The sequence below is a fragment of the Pteropus vampyrus genome, unplaced genomic scaffold (genome assembly GCF_000151845.1).
Source record: "Pteropus vampyrus isolate Shadow unplaced genomic scaffold, Pvam_2.0 Scaffold390, whole genome shotgun sequence".
NCBI lineage: Eukaryota > Metazoa > Chordata > Mammalia > Chiroptera > Pteropodidae > Pteropus > Pteropus vampyrus.
Window position 1 is genome coordinate 1,696,797 of NW_011889171.1, and position 26,624 is coordinate 1,723,420.

The 26,624-nt window shown below is 35.4% G+C and overlaps 1 protein-coding gene across 1 annotated transcript in view; it reads left to right on the forward strand.

Annotated features, from left to right (window-relative positions):
- The window catches only part of IL13RA1 (interleukin 13 receptor subunit alpha 1), a 50,363-nt gene extending 24,175 nt beyond the window's left edge, over positions 1 to 26,188 (forward strand). The window contains exons 7-11 of the mRNA XM_011380188.2: positions 5,873 to 5,920; positions 6,201 to 6,333; positions 9,065 to 9,161; positions 11,221 to 11,305; positions 23,562 to 26,188. Coding sequence (XP_011378490.1) covers positions 5,873 to 5,920; positions 6,201 to 6,333; positions 9,065 to 9,161; positions 11,221 to 11,305; positions 23,562 to 23,654 — 456 coding nt within the window. The 3' untranslated portion in view covers positions 23,655 to 26,188. The remainder of the gene's footprint in view (positions 1 to 5,872; positions 5,921 to 6,200; positions 6,334 to 9,064; positions 9,162 to 11,220; positions 11,306 to 23,561) is intronic.
- The last annotated feature ends 436 nt before the right edge of the window (positions 26,189 to 26,624 follow it).

Sequence of the window (26,624 nt, forward strand, 5' to 3'; positions counted from 1 at the left end):
TTCTTACAGTGTAATAAAGTATCAGTGAAATGATACTTTGGATTTGGCACATGATGATGATGAAACTTCTTGTCTGAAATAGGGTGGTGGAAAGTTTGAGGTTTTATGATAGTACTGACTGCAAGATTCAAACTCTACATTAATGCATTTGCTCAACAAATTTTTATTATGTGTCTACCATGTGTCAGGCATGCGACACCTGACAAAATTTTTTTCCATGAAGCTTACCTACTAGAAAAGTACGTAAATGAGCAAGCTAATTTCAGAGAATGGATACTATGAAGATAATTAAACAGGGGGATGTAGTAGAGTGATGGGAGGGCTTGAGAGAATACTGGGTAGGCTAGTCATCCTGAGTGATGACATTTGAGATGAGACCAGAATGATGAGCAGAAGCTAGTCATGTGAAGATCAGGGGTTGGATGAGACAGCAAGTACAAAGACTGAGGCAGGAATGAACACGATGTGTGTGAGAAATGGAAACTGGTGCGGCGTAAATATATTAGGAAAAGATGTCTAAGCATGAGACTAGGGTCAGATCAGGTAGATATTTGGAGGCCCTGGTATGGCCATTCAGTTTTCTTGGAGTTTGTGGCAACTAAAGTAGTCAAATTTGAGTAGTCATCATCGGTTGGATTATATACAGTTCTGCTATTTGGAATCTAATACAAAACATGGGGCATAACAGGATGTGACATAACCTCAGGGCATCAGTTTCATTGTTACACTTTACAGGTTACAAATCGGACCTCAAACATTTTTGTATGGACCATGAAGTGGGGTTTTGTTTGTTTATTAAATTTCAATTTTTTGCCCAGATTTAAAACTGTGGTACCTGAGGAGTGTAGTTTCCATAAGGTGGCGCCTCAACACCACAGGGATTGTGCCATTCACCTGCCTGGGTCTTGTATGCACTTGAGTTTTAGAGGTTAGAAACCAAGTGTTTTATATTGGCTTTTAAAGAAGCCCAGCATCTCACAGGTCGGCAAATTCCTTGGCTCAGTTGTCTTAGCTCATCGTGGGAGTTTCACAATATAGATGGTCCCCAACTTACCATGTTTCAACTTATGATTTTGCAATTTTATGATGTTGTGAAAGTGATAAGCATTCAGTAAAAGCCATACTTCAAATTTTGAATTTTGATCTTTTCCTGGACTAGCAATATGTAGTACGATACTCTCTCGTGTGTAATTAATTTTAGTTAAATGCTTCAAACGTTCATCAGGCCCAGTGTGCTTTCAGCTGTGTGCATTAATAGTGAGGACCCATACAACCATTCTGTTTTTCACTTTCAGTACAGTGTTCAATAAATTATATGAGATATTCAATACTTTAATCTAAAATAGACTTTGTATTAGATTTGCCCAACTGTAGGCTAATGTAAGTGTTCTGAGCATGTTAAGGTGGGCTAGGCTAAGCTATGATGTTTGGTAGGTTAGGTATATTAAATGAATTTTCAATTTATGATATTTTCCATTTACAAAGGGTTTATTGGTACACACTCCCATCATAAGTTGAGGAGCATCTGTGCTTTCTAAAATAAGCCAGTGTTGACAGGCTGTAACTCCAGAAGGAGTGACCAGGTCTACAGCTGAGCAGAGCTCTTCTGGGCATTTGCAGATGAATCTGTTTCTGAAATAGAATAACCATGATGTGGACCAGAAACTGGTGTCCCCATATAGTATTGCAAAGGGAAAAAGCAAAGGACTTCCAAATGAGGAAGGGGTGCAGCTTGGATTTCCAACTAAGTGAGCTATCAGAAAGCTGAAATATACTTGACTACTCCAGCCTTTACTGTTCTTTTCTGTCAAATCCTGAGACACATGCTGCTGGTATTACTCATTTGGCACTGAATTATGTCCTGCTAGATACCCTGACCACATGTGTAGGCCTTTTCTCTCCACTAAAAATATAAGCTCCTGTAGGGAGGAGTTAGGTAGTATTTACTTTGTGCTGTTCCTGCTATTAATAGCAGCTAACATGCATTAAACTACTACTATGTCGGTATTTTAATAAGCATTTCATCTGAATTGTCTCATTTAGTCTTCATAACCTTAAAGATCTAGATCCCGTCGTTTTGTCTCCATTTTACAGGTGAGAAAACTCAGTCTCAGAGGTTACTTCTAAGATCACATTTCTAGAAAGTGGTGGAGTCAAAATTTCAGCAAAAGTCTAACTCTAGTGCATTTGTTCTTAACCACTGAGGACCACCTCAGTACTTCCTCTTAATTATAGCCATCGTTTATTGTTTATGATATGCTACAAATATATTCTTTTGTGTACTTCTTATAAAGTAGGTCATAATAATTCATGAAAAAGGTTACATTTTATTGAGAAACTAAGGCTCAGAGAGGTTAAGTAACCTACTATAGGCCACACAGCTAATAAATATGACTTCAAAGGTTGGTTTCCATGTATTAAACTTTGATCAAGAATATCTGATATACCACCCTTTGCTTAGTCATCACTTAATAAATTTTTGTTGAATTGAGTTACCATTTTTACAAATTTCTGAACCAAAGAGAACACACATACTATGGAATTTATCCACCTAAGTTAGAACTATAGTCTATGTGGAATTAACTCTGTTTATACACTTGAGTTTAATGTTCTCTCTCCTAGCTGATGGTTACCAGATGCTTCCTCCCCTAGAATGTCATCAGCTTTATGTGTGCTCACCGATCTTGAGCTCTGCTGGTTAGACCCTTTTTTTGTCTTTTTGCTAAACTTTTTGAGGAATTATTTTGCCTGGTATTCTAGTTAAGAGGGGGAAATAGGCTGGAACTTGAACTGGTACCATCACATGGAGGCTGTGGTCAGAGGTCGCTCATAACAGAATCATAAAGTAAGGAATTACTTGACCAACCCCATCCCTGCAAATGGTCTACTTGGTGCTCTGTGCTCTTGTTTTCCTTTTTCCACAGAGGTATCTGAGCCTCTGATGAATAAACCAAGAGGCTTTACATTTAAACAAATTCCCAGAGCCTTCAACTGACACAATGATTTGCTGACTTTGGAATATTAAAAAAAAAATTTATATATAGGAGATGGTCCAGGGGAAGGAGGACATCAGCCTACAACCCGATTGCTCAAGTACTAGTTGACACTTGTGACTTCTCAGCAGGCCTCTGATTCCAAATGGGCGGCAGTGGGGTACAGTAGCCCCTGAGTGGTTTTTTCTCTGCCCCTATATGAAGTATTGATAGGATGGCCCTTCACTATTCAGTCGGCCTTTCAGCTCTTCACAAATGCTTGTAGAAACCATTTAGTGAATGACATTGAATGCCAAAATTCATAGTTATGTGTTCTGGTCTATGACCCATGTTTAAACCTCTCTTTGATAGCTGACTATTTTTCCCAGCTTTGTTGAGGTATCATTGACAAGTTAAAATTGTATATATTTAGTTTATACAATGTGATTATTTTCAAGGTATACAACTTGTTGATTTAATATGCATATACATTGTGAAATGATAACCACACTCAAGTTAATTAACACATTCATTCCCTCACACAGTAACCTTTTCTTTCTTTTTTCTTTTTTCTTTTTTGGTATTTCAAGTAAATAATACAGTATTATTAACTACAATCACCATATTGGACATTAGTTCCTCAGAACTTATATGTGTAAGTTTGTACCCTTTGACCAACATCTTCCCATTTTCCCTATCCTCAGCCTCTGGCAACCACCTTTCTACTCTCTGCCTCTATGAATTTGACTTTTTAAAATTCCACATATAAGTGAGATCATATAGAATGTATCTTTCTCTGTCTGACTTATTTCACCTAGCATAATGCCCTCAAGTTTCATCCATATTGTCACACATGACAGAATTTCCTTCTTTCTCATGGCCGAATAATATTCTGTGGTATATATGTGCCACCTCTTCTTTGTCCATTCATCTATTGATTGATACTCAGGTTGCTTCCATATCTTGGCTATCGTGAATAATGCTGCAGTGAATATGGAAATGCAGATATCTCATCGAGATCCTGATTTCATTTCCTTTAGATATATACCCCAAAGTAAGATTGCTGTATAATATGGTTGTTCTATTTTAACTTTTTTGACGAACCTTCATACTGTTTTCCATAATGGCTGCATCAATTTACTTTCCCACCAACAGTATACAAGGGTTCCCTTTTCTCCATACCATCTCCAACATTTGTTATCTCTTATCTTTTTGATGATAGCCATTTGAACAGGTATGAGATATCTTATTGTGGTTTTGATTTGCATTTCCCCGATGATTAGTGATGTTGAACATCTTTTCATGTGTCTCTTGGCCAGAAGTAGATTAGGTAACAGATTTTCATGTGTTGATTATTTTTACTCAGTTTTGAAATATTTGCATTTCAGGAACTGATTATCTCTTTATATCAGACAGCAAATGATTTAAATTGTGTGGAGGAGAATTTTGCATTATACTTCCTTTTATGTAACGCAGTCATTTTTGATATATTCTCTACAAGGAAGATCGGTCTCTCTATTTCTTTTTTTTAAACTTTCAATTAATGTACTATAGAAAAATTATACAAATCATCACATAGAGTTCAACAATTTTTCATAAGTGATTTCACAAATTATTTTTCACTTATATAACCAGCACCCCAGAAACACCATCGTGACTTTGGTCACTACCCTCCCAAAGAGCAACTGTTATCTTGACTTATAATCCCATAGATTAGTTTTGTTGCCTCTTTTTAAACTTCATATAATTGAATTATAGAGAATTTACTTTTTTGTGTGTCTGTGTTCTTTCATTCAGTGTTATGTTTATGAGATTGACTGATATTGTTGCCTGTGGTTGTAGATGGTTCATTCTCATTACATTCATTCCATCATGCCAATATACCACATTTGATTTATCCATTCTCCCATTAATGGACATTTGGATAGTTGCCATTTTAGACTTTTATGAATAGAATTTTTATGAACATTTGCATACTTACCTCTGGTTGCACATGTGCATACATTTAGTTTGAGCATATATGGGTCACAGGGTTACATCTGATTCTCTATAGGGGATAATACCACTTTTCCAAGTAGTTGGGCTAATTTGCACCATTAAGAATAGAAGTTGAGAGTGCTAGATCCTTCACACCCTCACCAACACTTGGTATTGTCTGGTAGATGTGTGTATCGTTATATTGTGGATTTAATTTGCATTTCCCTGATGATTAATGAAGTTGAACACTTTTTCATGTTTATTGGCAATATGGATATCATCTTGTAAAATGCCTATACAAGTCTTTTGCCTGGTTTTTAAATTAGGTTTTCTGTCTTTTCCTTATTAAATTGTAGGATATATGTATATATGTGTGTATTATGTATAAATATAAATATATGTTATATAACATGTGTATACAAGTCCTTTGTTAGAAATTGCAAATATCTTCTTTCACTATATGCCTTGTCTTTTAATTTCCTTAATAGGATACGTTTTGATAAACTGAAGTTTTTAATTTTAATATAGGTGACTTTATAAAAATTTTTCTTTTATGGTTAATATTGTTTGGTCCTATTTAAGAAATCTTTTCCCACTTCAAGGTCATGAAGATGTTCTGTGTTTTTCATCTAAAAGCTTGCTGTCTTTATGTATTTATTTGTTCATTTATTTCAACTTTCACATATTGATCCTCAGTCCATCTGGAATTAACTTTGTAAATAGTGTGAGGTGGGGGTCAAGATTCTTTTTCCCATATGGATATATAATTGACTCAGAACCATTTATTTAAAAACCAACCTTTTTTCACTGCACCTGGTTCTCTTTTAATGGGATAAAAGGAAACCTTGTTAGAAATGGTTGAACAATGTAAAGTATGTATGGCCTTTTTAAATTTGAATTTATTCTTTTTTTATATTTTCAAGGTTGAAGAACCTAAATGTGATAATTTGGAATTTGAGGGAAACCTGGAGGTCAGTAAATTTCATTTTAGCTATTTGGGCTTAAACTCATAAGAATAATTGGGGGTAGGGCAGGGCAAGCATAACCTAAATTTGAACTGCTTTGAGAAGAACAAACTACTTTGTTTTGTGTGTTATTGCCATTTTTTTTTCAGGAATTAAAGTCAGATAACTTGGATTATAATCCAAGTCTTAATCATATACAGAATTTGGCAGATAATTATATTTAGGATTCAGAAGCAAAGAGAAAAAACTGATAATATTCCTTTTGTGTTTTTATTTTATATCTAAGGGTACAATCTGTTTCTGGGTCCCTGGTGTTCTTCCTGATACTTTGAACACAGTCAGAATAAGAGTCAAAACAAATAAATTATGCTACGAGGATGATAAACTCTGGAGTAATTGGAGTCCAGTGATGAGTATAGGTAAGAGAAGAGGATTTTATTACAATTTAAACCATTGATATATGGAAACTAAGCTGAAGCAGAACATAGGATGGGGAGAAAGGACCGTTCTGCATTCTTAATATCAATCAAAGAGTATTACAATTGAATTATTTTCTGTTTAATTACTGTCATATCACCCAGCATTAATTTGCAATATACAGTTCTAAAAATTCACAACCCAAATGCTGTTTTCCTCTCTTCTGCTCTGTCTCCATCTTTTTCAACAACCTGAACAAAAATATAGAAGGCAGGCATAATTAAATCTGCAGATTATGCAAGGCTTAGAAGACTAGCCTATATGCTGGTGACAGAATCAAGAGTAGAACAATGACCCTTAATGGCATTTAATAGACATAAACCTGTATCTAGGTTTGAAAAAATCAGTTTCATTTATACATTGAGAGGCTGAATAAGCCATGTGCCAGGCTCAAGTATAGGATTGAAAAGATCTGTGCTTTATGAATGTGTGTGTTGTGGGTTGGGGTATAGGATTTTATTTGACTGCAAACTCAAAGTGACTCAATATTGGACCCTTAAGCATCCCCAAGGCATATGTAGTCATAGGCAGCAGTGATAGTACAGCACCGAGAACAAGGGAATGCTGCAGGTTGGGGCGCAGTGTTCTGGTCACATCAGAAGTGTGCTGTATTCATTCTGGGCACCACATTGTATGTGCTGCATCAGCAGACTGGAATATATCCTTGAAAGGGTAATCAGGGTATTGAATAATCTCAAAATTTGGGGAGTAACAGTTGATGAAGTAAGCTTGAGGAGTCATGATTGCTGAATTCCAACATTTGAGGTATTATCAGGTAGAAGAGGGAATAGGCTATCTTTTTTGTTGCTTCATGGAGCAAAATAGGACCAACTTAAGGACTTTCTAACAGCTGTCTAACAATCAGAGAGATAGGTCGTTAAGGTAGTCAGTTCCCTATTAATTGAGAGACTGAGCAAACTATGTGCTGAATATGGTTTTATTAGTTATCTATGGTTGTATAACAAATTACCCCCAAATTTAGTGGCTTAAAAAATACATATTTACCATCTCACAGTTCCTGTGGCTCATAAATCTGGGCATGGCTTAGCTAGGCAGGTACTTCTGGCTCAAGTTCTCTCCTGAGGTTACAGTCAAACTGTCAGCTGGTACTACTGTCTCATCTGAAGGCTTGACTGGGGCTGGAGAATCAACTTCCAAGCTCAAGCTCACTACTAATGTGGTCACTGGAAAGCCACAATTCCTCTCTGGCTGCTGGATGGAGGCTATAGCAGGTTGAATTGTATCCCCTCAAAAGATATGTTCAAGTCCTAACTCCTGTGACCTTATTTGGAAATAGAGGTTTTGCAGATGTAATCAATTGAAATGAGATCATACTGGTTTAGTGCAGACCCTAAATCCAATGACTAGTATTCTTATAATAAGAGAAGACATACAGAAACAGACACACAGACACACAGGGAAGACCATGTGAAGATAGAGGCAGAGATTGGAGTGATGCAGTTGCAAGCCAAGGAACAGCAAAGATTCCTGGGAACCACCAGAAGCTAGGAAGAGGCAAGGAGGGATTCTTCTCTAGTGCCTTCAGAGGCTCTGTTGATACCTTGATTTTAGACTTTTAGCCTCCAGAACTATGAGAGAATATATTTCTGTTTTTTTAAGCCAACCAGTGTGTGGTGATTTGTTACAGCAGTTCTAGAAAATTAATACAGAAGCCTCCCTCAGTTCCTTGCACAGGGCTACCTCATGACATGGCAGTAGCTGGCTTCCCCAAGTGAGTGATCCAAGCAAGAAAGCATGTATGAGAGAATACCCAACATGAAAACCACAGTCTTTTATAACCTGATTTTGGAAATGATATCACTGTTGCTATCCAGTTCTTTACAAACGAGTCAGTTAGTTCAGTCGGTCCACCCTCAAGGGGAGAGGATTGCACAAGGTTGTGAATATCAGGAGGCAGGGATCATTTGGGGTCATCTTAGAGGCTGCCTGACACAATGATGCTAGGCTCTGATGATGCTTCCTAGATGTTCATGCCCTAGAGGAAAAGATAAGCAAATAAATAGACCTATGACATTCTATGTATTAGGTGTAGCAAGGCAGTTAATGAAATGTTTTAGAATTAGACAGTGCTGGATTTGAGGCCTGACTCCATCCATCATTTACTAAGCCCTTTTGGATAAGCCAGCGAACCACTCTGAGCCTTATCCTTCTCAACTGTATAAATGAGAGATAAATATCTATCTCTATAGCATAGATAAAAACATATAAAAGCACATAGTATGGTATCAGGCATATAGTAGGTGCTCAGTTAAAAATAGTAGTAGTGGTAGTTGTTAGGATTATTTTAGGCGTTCTAATTGTATTAAGTAACCAATAGGAAATGATAGTCACTGTTAATGAGATGACGTATTTAACAGATATAACATCTTTGTTAATAGTGTCTAAAACCAGTTAAGATATCCTGGTTTCAGATAATCCTTAAGATGTTTATTCACTCATGGAATTTTAGGCACCAGAGCAGGGCTTTTTTTTTTTTTTTTTTTTTTTTTACTATTAAGATAACGGAAGATAGGATAATTGAAGAGTTTTGGAAAATAGGTTGGGGTAGAGGGCAGAAACATCTGTGACCTCATTAGTCTAATAGAGCTATTGCTTGGTTTATTTCTAAAAGTTATATTTCTCATATCTTTCTGTTTGCTTTCCATTTTCTAGGTAAGAAGGCCAATCCCACATTCTACATAATCATGTTACTCATCATTCCAGTAATTGTTGCAGGTGCAATCATAGCCCTTCTGCTTTATCTAAAAAGGTAAGGCAGCTATCCAGGCACGTTTGACAGTTTCTGTTAGCCTGGTTACTGTGGTTATTACTCTTTGCACAGGTGTTTTATGTTTGCCCAGTACATTAGAAGTATTTGGGCTATAACTGACTTTTGGTGGTATATCATGGCAAAGAAGTATTATCGTGCCCATTTTCTGGTGTGGAAATTGTTGGATGTGTTTCCCAGAGCTATGCTCAGGCACTGCTCTCTTTGCATGTGCCTAATTTATCAGCAGTTGGTAACTGTTGGAGACCATTGTTAGAAATGGATACCATTAATAATTAAATTACCCATATGGTATGAATGCAAAGTAGGTTGTTACTTAATGCTGTAGGAAAGAGAACTTCACCAGATTGTCTGTGATATATGTTACTCATTCCTTGAAAATGCTTTACTTTATCTCACCATAGAGACTGGTCTTCTGCTATTATTTGCTCTTTCAGTAAATACCTGTGGTTGGAATAAAGTTATTAGCTGGGCCCAGAAACAATATTTTATCATATGTTAATAGTTGTTCAACATACATTTGAGTGCTAGTCACTATCCTAATTGCTGGCGTTACAGAAGTGAACAGGACATAGTCCCTATCTATGTTCTAGTTTGAGGGATTATCTATATATCTATGTCTATATTTATGTCATATATATATATCAGAGCATATATATATATATATATATTTTTTTTTTAAACAAACAATAAATACTATGACTTCACATAGCGTGTAGTAAAGCTTTGGGGGTTTGTGGGAAGAAAAGCTAGGAAGTGAGATGAGACTCATGCTATATAGGATGGCCAAGGAAGGCCTCTCTGAGAAAATGACATGTAAGGAGAGACTTTAAAGGAGTGAGATATTCAGAGAAATAATGTTCCAGGCCAAGGGAACAGTAAGCTCAAAGGCTCCGAGGCTAGAATGATCTTCCTGTGTCTTGTTGGAGCAGAGTGTGCAAGGGAGCGAGTGACAGGAGATGAGGCTGGAGAGGATCCCAGGGTCAGATCATGTAGGCCATTGTGAGGAATTGAGATTTTATCCTAAGCATGATGGGGAGACATTGAAGAGTTTTAAGCAAGGGAAGGATGTGATCTGATTTACTGTCATGAAAGATCACTGTAGTTGTTGAGTGAAGAATGGGCAAGAATGGAAGCAGGTAGTTTAGGAGGCATTGCAGTGTTGGCAGGGGTAGGGAAGACAAGGGTAGCCTAGGTTATGTGGTTGGCAATGGAGGTAGTAAGAAATGGTCTGATGTGAGATATATTTTGAAGGTAGAATTGATAGCACTAGCTGATGGCTGCTTCTCTGTGAAGGCGTGGGGGAAAATGGTTATTCAAGGATAACTCTTAGATTTTTGGCTTCAGCAACTGAGTGAATGCTAGAGCCATTTACTGAGGTGGAGAAGACTGTGAGGACAGCTAGCTTTAGTGTAAAGATGGGAACTTCAGTTTTGAACATAAGTTTGAGACGCCTATTAGATATCCAAGTAGAGCTGTTAAATAGGTAGTTGTATACATTAATCTAGGGATTTATTTAAGGGAGGGGTCTAAAAATTGAGAAGTAAGAAAAAGAAAAAAAAGAAAAAATAGGAATGTACCCTGTTCTCAGAAGATTATTTTCAAAATTATAAACTGCAACTTCCCATCTGGTCTATGATAACTAAAACATTATTGTTATTTAAATGATAGGGTATCACACACAATCATAACTATATGAGATGATGGATATGTTAATTACCTTGATTGTGATTATTTCACAATGTATACATATATCAAAACATCATGTTGCATACCTCAAATATATACAATTTTTGTCAGGTATATCTCAAAACATTTTAAATGATAAGATATAAGTAGTCTGTTTATCCTAAGAGCTCTTTTGCTCTACCCATCTTGATGCTCTTTGGACATTGATTTCTCAGATTGCTTTAGAAATTTCTTCACAACCGCTCTATCACTAAAGATGATTTATGTGCCATGTCTTTTGTCCAACCCTTCTTTTAATAGATGCTCCTGTTTGGTAGAAGATTTGATCAAAAATGTCTCTGTTTTCTTAAAGGCTCAAGATCATTATATTCCCTCCAATTCCTGATCCTGGGAAGATTTTTAAAGAAATGTTTGGAGACCAGAATGATGATACCCTGGTAAGCATTGACTCCATGAGATTAAAAAAAAAATTTTTTTGAGGCTATGGGATTTAAAACAATTTTTGGTAAAATATGCATAACATAAAATTTATCATTTTGACCATTTTAACTGTACAGTTCAATGGTGTTAATCATCACTATTTTTAGAATTTTTCATCATCCCAAACAGAAACTGTGCCCAGTAACTCCCCATTATCCTCAGCCCTGGTAATCTCTATTCTACTTTCTTTCTCTCTGAATCTGCCTATTCTAGATACCTCATTATAAGCAGAATCCTGCAATATTGTGCCCCTTTGTGTCTGGCTTCTTTCACTATGTTTTCAAGGTTCATCCATGTTGTAGCATGTGTCAAAATTTCATTTCAAAATTGGTTCTCTGAAACTACATTTTATCTAAAGATTAAAGAAAAGCTCATTGAAAATGTATCAAAGACCAAGTATAGCATTTAAGAAGTCCCCAGAACACTTTGTCCATCTCATATCACTGGGCTTCATTCTCTCTGTGGGGTAAAGAATATATTTGATCTAAACATGAGGGGGACGGAGCCTCTGTTATGAAACTAGCCTAATAGTCAGGGCTTCTGACTCTTGGCTAATTTTTGCAACTTAATTTGGGGAAATATAAAGATAGTCTAAACTATTGAAATAGATTTTGTTCATGCTATTGCCTGGAAAGCTGACCTCCGAATTCATGGAAGCAAAGCAAACCCGTTACATTTATTTTGCTGCAGACTCTCATGCTAGAATTTGTGGCTAGGAAACCTAAGACTTTATGGGAACAAAGGAGTTTGAAGTTTCTCTGATAAATACATTCACCCAAATAGAATGATAAAGACATTAAATGAAATAAATATCAATATTATTATATATATCTTAAATGAGTAATAATAGGTATAGGACAGTTAATTTATGGAAGTAGTTCAGCATAGTAGATAATATGATAATATTATCTACTATGTAGATAATATTCAGAGCCTGGGCTCTGAAGTCGGATTGTCTGGATTCAAATCTCTGCTGTGTCATTTACCATCTGTTTGACCTTAGGTAACTTCCTCAACCTCTTTGTGCCTCAGTTTCTCCATTTGTAAACTGCATGTAATGATAACACCTGTCTCATAGTATTGTTATGCGGATTATATTCATTTAATACATAAAAACTGCTTAGCGTGCCTGACACATTGTATAGGTGCTTAGTAAGTGTTAGTGATTAGTATTACTATTGATAATACTGTCCATTCATCTTTAGGCTCCAAACAATTCTTGTAATAATGAGTGGTTCACAGTGGCAGTGATGATATGGCTAGGGAAGGAAGGTAGAAAAACTGACATACTAGCCAAGGACAATTCATCTGGATCACTTTTTCACCAAGTCATGGTTAGAGACAGTGGGTATCTCTGTCAGATTCTGGGGGTTAGGGTACAACTAGGAAGAAGTCGGCTACCTGAGAAGGATATAGTATACTATAACTTTAGTTGAATCACAATCAACTGGAATACTTGTAAAAATATAGAATACTGGACCTTAGCTCCAGAAATTCTGATTTAGCAGGTCTGGCCTGGGGCCCAGGAGTCTGCATATTTCACAGGGGCCCACAGACGGTTCCTATCCTGGCAAGATAGTCTGTGGACCAGACTTTTTGAAAATCACTGTTATGGATATTTGTCTTAGGGTTAACCCTGTCTTCTTTCTTCACTTTACCAGCTACTATGATAAATCCTGGAGGTTGGGAATTGTGAAAGTACTCAAAAAACAACACTAAAGAGCAATTGAAAGTCTACTCTGTGCCAGGCAGTGTACGAAGTGCTTTGCTTATATTCCCTTATCAAATCTTAATAACCACTATGTGGTATAGGTGCTGTTAGTACCATTTTACAGATGAGGGAATGGAGCCTCACTGAGGTTAAGTAACTTTATTGAGATCACAGAGCTACTAGGTGGGTTTTGACCCAGCACTGTCTGATCCCAGAATTCCCTCTTTCCACTATGCTGCATTACCTCTTATAAGGTAGAATGCTTGTTCACAAGAACCTCACTCTCTTCAAAGTGTTCTTCTTTGTGATAGCAGTAGAAGGTTGGGGTATGGGTGTTCTGAGAAAAAGATGTGAGGTCACATTATGGCTGGCCTTATATGAGAAGGTATTAGGGATATCATTCTGACAATAGTCCGAAGGGAACGGATTAGAGAGGGGAAGCACTGGCATGATAGCAAACTGGGAACCTGGTCCTGCATTTGTTCCACAGATGTTTTGTTTGGACAATGTGGTTTATTTAAAATTTTTTATTTCAAATCATAAGCAGGGCACAGACACTTCATTTTATCTCAGATCCTAACATTCCCAATTCCCACTGTGATTTCACATGTTGACCTAACATGCCAAACCCCCGAAATGCATTTGAGTTTGCTACCCCTGTTAGCAGAATGGAGACCAGACAAAGTACCATGGTACAAATGCCTGATATCTGTGAAAACATCTTTGGACTCACTAATATACATATGATAGTATCCAGTGTTAGTAAGTGGGTGGGGAACTGGCACTTTTCATGCATTGCCGGTGTGTGTGAGGGGGGTGTAAAATGGTATATAATTCTGGTTGGAGAGCAGCTTGATAAAATGTAACAAGAATCTTTGATCTTGTAATTATTATTTTAGGAATCTATTTTAAAGAAACAATAATAGCACAAGGATGGTCAATGCAGCATTTATTTCTAACATGAAAAATTAGAAAACAATTAAACATCAACAATCAAAAATTAGTTTAAAAAAGGTTTTCAAAGCATTTAATGTCACAGTAAAATATTTATGATGTGAAAGTAAGAAACATGTCATAAATGCGTAGTATGTGACAATCCTAATTTTGTAAAAAAAATGAATGAATATATACATAGAACAATGAGTGGCAGTAAATGGATTAAAATGGTCATCTCTGGGTAGAAGGATTATGGATAATTGACATTCTCTCTCTACCTTTCTGCAATTTCCAAATTGCCTAAAATGAGCATGTATTACTTTTATGATAAAAAGAAACCCATACAAGTTATTAAGGAGAAAGAGAACATTGTCGTCATCTAGGTCTGAGAGATAACAGGGACTTGAACTTGGGTGGTAGCAGAGTAAATTGATACAAGAGACATTATTAAAGGAAACTCATTATTAGACTTGGTGACCCTGTGTGGGTAATGAAAGGTAGAGAGAGTAAAAAATAATTTCAAGGTTTCAAGCCTGGGTAATAGAGTGAATGATGGTAACATTGGCAGCACAATCAGATCAATTATCTTTCTCAGAGATGGGAAAATTGCTTTTTTTTCAATTTGCTGTCTAGAGGATAATACATTGTCCCAATGAGTCAGATAATTCTATAATTTAGTGAGGCGGATACACTGACAAAATGCACTACTAAAAGCATACAATGTTTTTGTTTGTGATGGTTGCAGACCATTAAATAAAATCAGTGTTTCAAACTAAAAGTATAATAAAAATCCCAGACAGGGGAAAGGGTAATAGAACAAATTTTCATGTTTCCTTTTTAACCAAATGAACAATTCTCTTTTTCTACATGGCAGTAATCCTCCCAAATTGAACTGTGTATGCAGCAGAAAAACTAATCTTTTACTTCTAGAATTGAATTATAGAATGACCATGGCCTTAGAGGTCATCTAATGAGGTGGAGGTTTACATGATTAATTATATTTCTTTACTTTTATAAATTTTCAGAACTCTAGATTCTAGTCATACTCACTTGAGAGATAGAGACATTGGGGGCCACAGAAAAATTTCTGAAGGGCTAGTACATAGAGAGATAATTGCAGAACCTGAACTAGAAGCCATTTTAGCTCAAGTTACTGACTCACAAGCCAAAGAAATAATCCTTGCCCATTCTAAACACTTTCTTCTTTCACATTACACCATCAGTAGTGGTCCTTAAAAAACCTCATTTAGGTGTGGCCAGAAAAAAAAATCTTCTGTATAGTTTTCCTTAAGATTTCTAGTGTTTTGACAATGTTTTGTTCATTGCTGTAGTAACATTTTGGCCAACAGCATTTCTTCCTGTTACTTTGCTGTTTGCCTGTTCTCTGTGACTAATTGGGCTACTGGCCATAGTGTGTGTAGGGGGTGCACACAGGGAATTGCTCCTCCTTTACATCTGCATTTCTTTTTCATCCATAAAAAATTATCTATTCTTCCCCTGCTTCTTGGAAACCAATTATATTTTCAGTACTGTGCCAATTTTGCATTCCTGATTGGAAAGCAGCTGTTTAACTTGGAGTCGACTTCCAAATACTGCTGATTTTTTTTTTACTAAAATATATCTATTTAGAAACTAAGAACGCTTTCCTATATGGTGAAAATAGCATATGACGGTTTAAAAATTATTCATTTTTTAATATCATCTAATACTCAGTTCATATTTAAATTTTTTCTAACTACCCCAATTGTCAAGAAACAGATAATATCTGGTTGTTCTGCTGTTAGTAAGGCTAAGATTGACCACTGTATTTAAAGTGATAACAGTATATTCCCTCCTGCCATCTATACTTATTTCCCCACTTGTCACCTTCAGATAATCTGTGTGGGATTATGTTAGCACACCATCAACTCTTCAGCTAATGCTTTTTATGCCAGTTGGTATCCTTGCTCGGATCACTAATTTCATTAAAGGATGTAAAATGATGATTTTTCTTATCTATCATTTAATCTGCATTTATAAGATGGCTTTTTTTTTGATACAGTACTTCTTCCAGCCAAAGACTAGGTTCTTTGAAACTAAATGAGAACAGACTCACAGATACAGAGGACAATCTGGTGACTGCCAGAGGAAAGGGGGTTGGGAGGCTGTAAGAAAAAGGTGAAGAGATGAAGAAGTATGATTTAGTAGTTACAGAATAGTCACAGGAATGCAAAGAACAGCATAGGGAATATAGTCAATAGAATAGTAATGGCTGTGTCTAGAGCCAGATGGGTGATAGAGTAATTGGGGGGAACGCTACGTAAAGTATATAAATGTCTAACCAATGTACTGTATACCTGAAACTAATAAAAAAAAATTAAAAAAAAACTAGGTTCGTCGGTTGTTCTGAAATTCAGTTTCTGCTAGGAAGGCAGGATACATGTTTAATTCTTTCCCCTTAATTATCAATTTTTAAAGTGAGGAGTTGGATTATTAGCCACCTCAAATGGCACCAAGTTAGTCCCTGCCACACCACATTCAAATAGTTCTTTTTGAAGCTGCAATGATTTTAAGGCATAGGGATCTACAATTCATATTGTACAACTTTCTGTTGTGAATATTGATCTGAAGAAGACGGGTATGTAATTGATTGACTTGTATACAAAAGGCCAATGTTTTGTGTGGTGTTTAGGTGCATGGAATCCACTTCACTTCTATGGAATATTCACTGTGGGAAATAAGCAAATCTTGAAAGTACTCTTAAATTGAGACTTGATGTTCCATTATACCTGAAATTTGTTTATTTCTTTAAAATATAACAGCCTGTATAGCACGCTATTTTTCCAGGATTAGATGGCTAACAAATAAAAGTCAGTTGTGTTAGCCTCCTGAACACTGAGTTTCTTCATCTATGATGTTTTTCATCTTTGACCATTATTCTGTTGTTGATTATCTTGTTTAAAAAATTGGCAGTGTAAGAGTTGAATTATGGACTGGTAATTTTGTAGATTTATTTATTTTCTACAAGTAATTTTAAAATTAGGCTAACATATAATTCACAAAATTGAAGAATAGGTTAGAGCCTTTCCATTTGTTCCTTTTACCTTACATGGCCATAGTCATAGAAGCAGTGCTTGGGAAAAGGCCATGATGCTGATGATGGGTAAAAATGAGAGCAATCCAAGTTTCAGAAATGAAAAAACGCAATTGAAAAATTGAATGTATTCTTAGAAGCCATTTTTGCTACAGTGTTCACTTCATTAAAACAGATAGCTTTTTTCCTGTCCAACACAGCCAAGCATTGGGTCTCATGACAGAAACCAATGAAAGTGGCTCAGGGTACATTTTTTAAAATTAAAGTGTTTTAAAAGCAATATATATTTGTTGTAGAGAAATTAGAAATAATCAAAAGAGAAGAAAATCAATCTTAATCCTATCACCCAGAAATAACCATATTTAATGTTACGTGAACAACATAGAGAAATGGAAATATTTTTACTGGTAAATGGAATAATAACAATAACAACAGTAATAATAGTTCATACTGACCGAACTTTTACTATTATCAGACACTTTTCTAAGCACTTCCCTCATCGATTTGTCCCCATCCTGCAAGAAGTATTATCTTCATTATACAGATGAAGAAGATGAGGCACTAGAGGGATTATGTGTGACTTGCTCAAGATTGTACTGCTGGTACATAACAGAGTTAGAATCCAAACTTAATGAACGAGTATCAGAATTCGGATCTGAAACCAGACATCCTGATTTGCCTCTCCACACTTTTAAGCAATCATAGTACATAATATGTTTTAAATAATATTCTTTTATTTTATTTGAATTTAACAGATAGGAAAGAAATAGATGAAACTAAAGGAATTTCTGAACTTCTGACAAATTATAATGTTTAATGATTATTCAAAAGAGCGATTTTTCCATTTGTTCTCCATTTTCTCCCCTTTTTTAAAATTGTCCAGTACATTGTCAATGCATAAGGCCATTATATACTATATCGTCTCCCTTATAGCCCTCATTTAGGCTTAATTCTGTGTGGGTATGTATTTGATGCTCACTACTGGCCTTTATGTCTCTCCAGTCATTTGGTTGTTTGAAGCTCTAAAAGTTTTCTCAAGAAGGATTCATGGGATCAATATTTCCTAAATTATTTATACGTTGATGGAGTTTGATACATTAATAATTGAAAATCATTTTAGCTAGATATGAAATCCAAGGCTCACACGTTCTTGTGTTGGGTATCTTAAATATGTCATCCATTTTCTTCTGGCATAAAATGTTGAAGTCTGCTGATAAAATAACTTTCGATCTGCATTAAAACATTTGGTGTCTTTTGCCTGGTTGTCAAAATATTTTTTTTGTCAAAGTCCAGTAATTTTATTAGAATTTGTCTTGCTATAGTTAGTCATTCTGGGTTGATTTCCCAAGGTATATGGTATGCCCTTTCAGTATGTAATTTCAGATCTTTTTTTAAATTTCTGTAAAAATTTCTTCACTGATAGATTTTAGTTATTCTGTTCCCTTTTCCTTTTTTTAAATTGTTTATTTATCAAGAGAAACTATTACTTAGTCCAAATATTCATGTTTCATAGTTCAAGAACACAGGTCAATAACAAACTTCCATGGAAGTCAACTCAAAGAAATTCTTTGCATTCCAAAATCACTTTGCCTCTGAAAGATACTTCCTCATCTCCTCAAAATCTTTCATGGAATCATAATTTCTGTAGAAATCTGCATATGCCTTCTTCCTTGGTTCAGCCACAGCAAACTTATAGAATGCTGCAACCCCCAGAGTTACAATGACTGCTCCAACAATATGAAATCGCAGACACTTGGCCAGAAGTGTCTGAGGTTTCTTCAAAGCACCGGAAGGCCTGGTAGTTATATTTTCCCTTAATACCAGTGTCCTTCCTGATGGAGAAATGTACCTGTTCCCATATTTTCTTGCCTGTCTTCAGTATTTGTCAAATCCTCTTGAATAATTTTAAATAATCTTCATCTACCTTTATTTCTTTTTTATTAAAAAAGTCATCCCTTTATCTTCTATTTCTCTTAAGGTATTATCTATTGTGTTTATTTGCTCCTGTGTTCCATTTAGCTTTGTTTTCATTTCTGAAATGATTATTTTCTTTTACTGGTAATTCTTTCCTGAGTTTTATCATGTCATTTCTGAGTTAGTCATACTCTGAATTTTCATATTTTCCATATCATATACATTTTATATCATATAACTTTTTCTTAATATATTTTATAAAGTTTTATAATATTAGATTTTAATTTTTATTATTTTTGGTGGACATATCTTTTTGGCATGTTTTAATTCTGTAAGGATATTCCGTTGCTTCTTTCTACATGAAATTAGTTTCCATGAAGGTTTAGGCTTGTTTTAGGGTAGATTTTTTTTTCCCCCTAACTTCTTGGCTGTAAAGTTCCATCTTCTGTTGTTTTTGAGAATGTTCAAAATTACAGTTAATTCCTTTCTGCTTCCTCTACTTTTATCTGGATTTTCTATTTTGTTTCTTTTGTCCCTTTCCTGGCCAATGTGGAATCTATTTCAACCAGTTTCTCCTCAGAGTGGGACTTCACTCTGGAAAGAAGCTTTGGATGGTTTTGAGAATTCATGGGGCCCAGGTGATCACAGCTATACCATAGACTCCTTAAGGGAACTCAGTCACTCACCCCTGCCAGTCTCAGTTGTTCATAAATGAGCTTGCTGAGGTTTGAATGAGTTATTTTACACTCCTCAGATCTATTAGATGCCATGCTGATTCTCACTGCAGACTTTTCCATAGCTGATACCATTTTGCTCTTGTAGCTATCTCTAATTTGTCCCCATCCACTCATATTTCAGGGTTAATGGAAGAATCATTTTCACTTTGTTTTGTTGTAGATCGTGTCCATGGAGTTTGTTTTTGCTTTCCTACTTATCTTTTCTACTTGTGGTTTTTATGGTTGCATTTGGGGAGATTAAAAAACTGTGCTGCCAACCAGAATCTTCCTCCCAGGAGTTCTCTGTAAATAACAGACCACAGTCTAAATCCTGCTTGCTGCTTGTTTGTGTAGAGCCTGCAAACTAAGAATGGTGTTCATATTTTTAAATAGTTGAAAAAACCTAAAGAATACTATGTCATAGCATGTGAAAATTATATGAAATTCAAATTTCAGTGTCTATAAATAAAATTTTGTTAGAACACAGCCACATTTATTTATTTATATATTATCTGTGGCTGTTTTCATGCCAGCAGCAGAGTTATTGGGACAGATACTATATGGCCCTCAAAGCTGAAAATATTTATTATCTGGCAATTTACAGAAAAAGTTGGCTGACCCTGGTCATATAATATACTTTTTAATGGCTAAATAGTATTCCATTGTGTATATATGTCATAGTGTTCTTAACCAAGTCCCTATTATTGGACATTTAGATAAATTCTAAATTTCATTATTATAGTCATCATTTCATAGCTAATATTAGCATATATATTTTATTACTTTCTTGGGATAAATTGTTACAAATAAGATTGCTGGATCAAAAGTGATTATATGCATTTTAAACACTTTTATTGATACTGACAAATCATCATCCATAAAATATATGTCCTATTATATTAAGGATGCTAGTTAAATAAGTTATAGTACATTCATGCAATGAAATTTTATGCAGTGGGTAAAGAAAATGAAGTAGATCTATTTTACTGGTGTATAAAAATATACAACGTATGCTGTTAAACACTCTAGTTACATATGTAGGGTCTGATTCCTTCATATTAAGGAAATGGGAACACTAGAATACACATACTTAAACTTTTCACAAGAAGCATAGACTACAACTAGATGCTACCAATTTATATACCTACCAGCAGTATGTCTGAATTGTTGCTTTGGCATGCTTTTGTCTGAATGTATCTAATTTTTAAAATTCTCACCAATTTGATAGATGAGGAAAGGACATGTTTTATTTTTACATATCAACTTATATATTGTTTCCTATGTTCATTGGCTTGAATTAATTCTGTGCAATTTGTGTTCATTGTCAATTTTTTTCCCTGCGATAGTCATCTCTATCTTAGTGATTTATAAAGCTCTTTTTATATATCAGATATTAATCCTTTGGCTTGTCATCTGTGTTTGCTTTTGTATTATATTTAAGGTGATTAATGATGTACAAAAGGTTTTTTCTTTTTTATGCAGTCAAATATTTTTTTTTTTATTTTTTATGAGTGGAATTTATCCATGTAGGCTGTGAGGTAGGGTTTAACTTTATTTTTCAAATACTTAGCCAGTTGTCTTAGTGACATGTATTGCATAAGCCATTATTTCAAGATTATATAATTTTTTCAGATTGTTTTTAAGTGTATAGTTAGAAGAGTTTTAGCAAATGTATGTAATTTTATAGCCACCACTCTAATCAAGATATAGAACATTTCAATTAGCTCCCTTGTGCTCCTTTACAGTCAGTCCCCCACCCCCTGACCCTATACTCTTGCAATCACTAATATGTTTTCTCTCCATAAAGTTTTGCCTTTTCCAGGATGTTATGTAAATAGAATCATACAGTACACAGAGTTTTTGAGTCTTCCTTTTTTCTTGGAATAATGCATTTAAGAGACATCCATGTTGTTGCATGTATAAATAGTTCTTTTTTTATTTTATTTTATTTTTATTACTGAGTAGTATTCCATGATAGGGCTGTGTCATGGTTTATTTAACAATTGACTTATTCAGGGACATCAAGATTGTCTCCAGTTTTTGGATTTTATAAATAAAGCTGCTAAAACATTCATGCAGAGAAGTACAGCATAGGGAATGTAGTCAATAATACTGTAATAACTATGTATAGTGCTAGGTGGGCACTAGACTAACAGGGAGATCACTGTAAATTATAGAAATGTCTAACAACTATGCTGTATACCTGAAACTAATATAAAATAATATCGAATGTCAACTCTAATTTTAAAAAAAAGTATAAATATTAAAAAAATATTCATGTAGAGGTCTTTGTGTGTACATATTTCTCTTGGGTAAATACATGGGAGTGGGATTTCTGGGTCATGCAGTAGGTGTATGTTTTGTTTTATAAGAAACCATGAGACAGTTTTCCATAGTGGCTGTACTATTTTACATTTTCATCAGCAATATATGAGAGATCCAGTTACCCTGGATCCTTGTCAGCACTTGGAATTGTCAGTATTTATTATTTTAGCATTCTATTAGGAGTATCAGGGTTAAGTAATTTATTTAGAGTAATTTGAACGTTTTAAGCAGTGTTTCCCAACTCATCCTTCCATAGGCTTTCTAAGCCTGGTTGCTCCTGACTTGCTCAGTCCATCTCCAGTTGCTCAACCTGAGACAGCTGAGTAGCCATTGTTGCTCTTGTTTCTGTTTTTTTTTTTTCCTTTCCATTTCCTTTCCTAGGCTTATAGAACCACAAACCATCAGCTGAAAAGGAGCTTAGAATAATCTAGTGCAGGCGTTGACAAAGTTTTTCTGTAAAGGGCCAGATACTTCTGTATCCATGGGACATTGGTTCTAGTGACCTCTGCGGATATCAAAATCCAGGGATACTCAAGTCCCTTATATAACATGGCATAAAACAATGCATACAGTTGGCCCTCTGCATCTGCGGAGTCCCAATCTCAGATCAAAAATACTGTTTTTGATCTGTGGTTGATTGAATCCATGGATGTGAAACTTGCACATACAGAGGGCCAACTATAAATATTTTTGGCTTAGCAAGCCACTTGGTCTTTGTCACAACTCAACTCAACTCTGCTGTTGTAGTATGGAAGCAGCCATAGACAATACAGAAACAAGTGGATGTGGCTGTGTTTCAGTGAAACTTTATTTACAAAAACAAGCAGCCTCCTGGATTTTGCCCTTAGGTCATAGTTTGCCAACCCCTGGTTTCTTCTAATAACTTCATTTTACAAATGAGGGGACTGAGCTCAGGTTTTACCGTTTTCCTTTTTTATAAGTAAAGAAAGCAAGGACCAGAATATTGGCTTTCACCAGAAGAGGTACACTTAAATTGAATTCGAGATGAACTTATGCATAATTCCCTGTTCTAGTAAATGGTGTTACATGAAGCTGTTAATATAGGGTCTTTCAAAAGTTTTAGCTGCACTAGACTTTTGGGATATTTTATATTGTCATTTACCTAGATGCTGGTTGACTTTTTGAACCTCTTATATCTCTGGAGCAATGGTCAAATTTGAGTAGTAAGAAAATAAAGGTAAAAATAGTCAAAGTAAGAAAAGTATGCCACCGTTTATTCTTCAAAAGACTTTTCAATTTTGGAGATGTCACAATGTGTTTATCTCTTAAGATAGTCATTAAATGTCACATAACAATCCCATGCTTTTTTCCTCTTTAGAGTTAATTCCTGATTGTTTTATATCATTAAGTATTCAAATATATGAGAATTCTTAGTTCAAAAAAAGAAAAAAATAACAAGAAACATACACTTATGGTTCAATGCATGCAAACCTAAAAATAAGCATTGGCTGTGAGAACTCAGGGAAAGAATATTATTTAGAAAAATAATTGTATACTTGTATTTTTCTTTCTTCTAGCACTGGAAGAAATATGACATCTATGAGAAGCAAACCAAAGAAGAAACTGACTCTGTAGTGCTGATAGAAAACCTGAAGAGAGCCTCTCAGTGATGGGGATAATTTATTTGAACCTTCAATGTGACCTTGTGAAGATTGATCCCATTCTCCATTTGTTAACTGGGAATTTATTAAATGGAAACTGAAACTACTGGACCATTTAAAAACAGGCAGCTCATAAGAATCACAGGTCTTTATGTTGAGTCATGCACCAAAAAAACAAAACTAATGGCACTCTGGAGAAGAGAGTGGAGTCATTCTCACTGAATTTTAAAAGCAGATATCTTTTACGAAGGCTTCAAACTAGGGGACAAAGCAAAAGGTGATGATCACAGTAGAGTTTAATCTTAAGAGTTGTGACAACTTCCTGAGTGATCTGTGTCTGCTTTGTATTCTTTGTGTCATATAATACCAACAAATTTTATTTGTGGGGGAACTCATTTTGGGTGTAAATGCTAATGCCAAACTTGAGTCACAGAGAACATCTAGCAAACAAAATTGACAAAATCTGTTGTTTGGAATCCCACTAAGTAATGTTTGTGGCTGTTAAAACTTAAGAGTCTGAATCATCATCTCTTCAGCAGCATTTTCCTCTGCTTTGAAAGGCCCAGACATCAGTGGTGGCCATGATGATAACTACAGAAAAAGAGGCAGCTTCTTTTTGCCAAGACCTTTCAAAGCCATTGCAGGCATTTTTTTTTTGTCTTCTCTTTTTTTTAATTAAAAATTATTGAGGTGACATTGATCAATAAAATCCAATAAGTTTCAAGTGTACAATTCAACAGTATGCCATATATACATTTCAATGTGTGTTCACCACCCATAGTTAGATTTCTAGGCCTTCGAAGGCAGCAAAGACAGAATGACTTATTGGGTATTAGACTTTGAACCATGCAGTCTCTAATGATACATTGTTTTTTCTTTACTTCTGTTACTCAAATCAAGTATTTACTATGTATCCAGATTGTACTAGGCACCCAGGTGTGAGGCACCGACTCTCTCAAATGGTTGACAATTCTGATTGGGACTCCTCAGTTCTTACCACTTTATTTTTCTCCACAAGTCATTCTTCAGACCTTTCAACTCCCCAATTCCCACACTAATATCCCATTTTACATTCTCCCTCACTGTAGTCTTTCACCTTTCATTATATATTAGAATATAAATCTGCTCAGAATATCTAGGGGAGCAGGGAGTGAGTTGCAGCTCAGGTAAAGTGTGAGTAGACTAAGAAACAGTGATGAATTCTTGTATATTTTGTAACTTTTTTTTGTGAGTTTGCTTTTATTTGAATATTTTCAGCACTTACTATTTCTCTACATATTTTCTAAACAGAAAGGAGGTATTATCTTCACTTAGAACTTTGCTATTTGCTTGATATAAAGAGTAGTTATATCTTTTCCTCTTTCTCCCTACTGCCACAAATAGTTATTAGTAGGTTTTGTGTCTTATATTGATAGCCAGTATCCAGGGCTCCAATGTTTGTATGTGTTTTTTGCATATGTTTGGGTTCCATTCTCACCCATCCTCACAACATATGTATTTCCCCTACTCTTACTTCCTCCAAATTTAAAGAAGTATGAAAATAAGATCTACCACTCCACCCCCAAGATTCTCTCCTTACAGATATAGACTTGGATGACTGGTAGGAACTTGAGAAATTTGTATCACCAGTTCTCCAAACATTTACCCATTTGTATTAATAAGATGATACTCCCTGAAATTCCTGCTCTTGGGGAAGGGAGATCCCTGCTCTTCTCAGGTTTGGGCAAAAGTGGCAACCTCCTCGCACTGCAGGGGAGCACTGTGCCCCAACTTTTCTGAGGAAATTGGGGTTCACAGCAAGGGTACATAGATATCAAGGTGCTGCCTCCCCGCACTTTTATTTTTGAGGTCAGATCGAGACAGGTATAGTGGATGTTCCACTTTGTTCTGTTCTCTAAAAAGAAAATTTAATTTTCATTTGTAGGAATGAGGTTACTTCCTAGCCAGGTGTTTTATAATTCTGGGAAGCAAAACACCTGAATGCTTCACCCAAGGCCATTTTTCCTGTTACCCTATTTAGATGGCAATGAGTGTGTATGTGTGTGTGAGGGGGGGGATGCTTTGATAATCTCATTACCCAAGGAACTACTGATGCTGACAGTCATGCAGACTGGGAGTGGGGAAATTGTATTTGTTTCCATCCTCCTCTTTTAGCAGTAAAATAGTTAAGGGGAAGTGAGGCAGTAAGTCATGGGAGTAGCTATGGCTGTTTTATAATTGCTGAAAAGTGATCCCCAGGTCTTGGGAACTCTCCGAGTCTTTAATACATTAGTGGGATTTTCATCACCTGTAGGAAACTAGTAGGTCCGTTTACTATTTTATGTCTAATCTATACAGACTTTTTTCTCCTTATACCTAAATGACCCTGCTATAAGAATGCTCATTCTTATTCTTTCATTCATATTGTTTTCTTCTTCTGGGCTCTAAAGGGATATGTGAAACAATGTTAAGAACATTTTTGGTAATGCCTTCAATTAGGGCTCATTTTGTTTAACTTCTTATAGGAAAGTTGAATAAAATAAATATCGTCTTTTTGTATGTCACCCAAATGTTTTCCTTTGGTTTTATTTTGGGGAAAGTGTTGTGAGGAGTGGGTGGCAGAAAAAAATTGGAGTTAAAAGAATAAATGTGAAAAATTCCAAGACAGCTATTTTATCTTACAGTCATTTATCATAAGCTTCTCTGCTGTTTTCAGTATGGCTATGTTTTCTCATATGGGCATGCACTTAGTTTAATATTAGTACAGCCTTTGCAAGCACCACCTAAAGTGACATAAGTATATGATAAATTGTAATTATGATAATTAAGGTAAATGGAGAACTAGTCCTTTCTAATATTAAGCTTAGAATAGAGTACAATATACTTAAGGAATCCGTCATGGTATACACAAAAGGGTACCCCTACTTACACATTAATTACGTTTGTGACTAATGTGATTTGTGACTAAGAAAATCATTTCTCAATAGCTGTCCTCCTAAG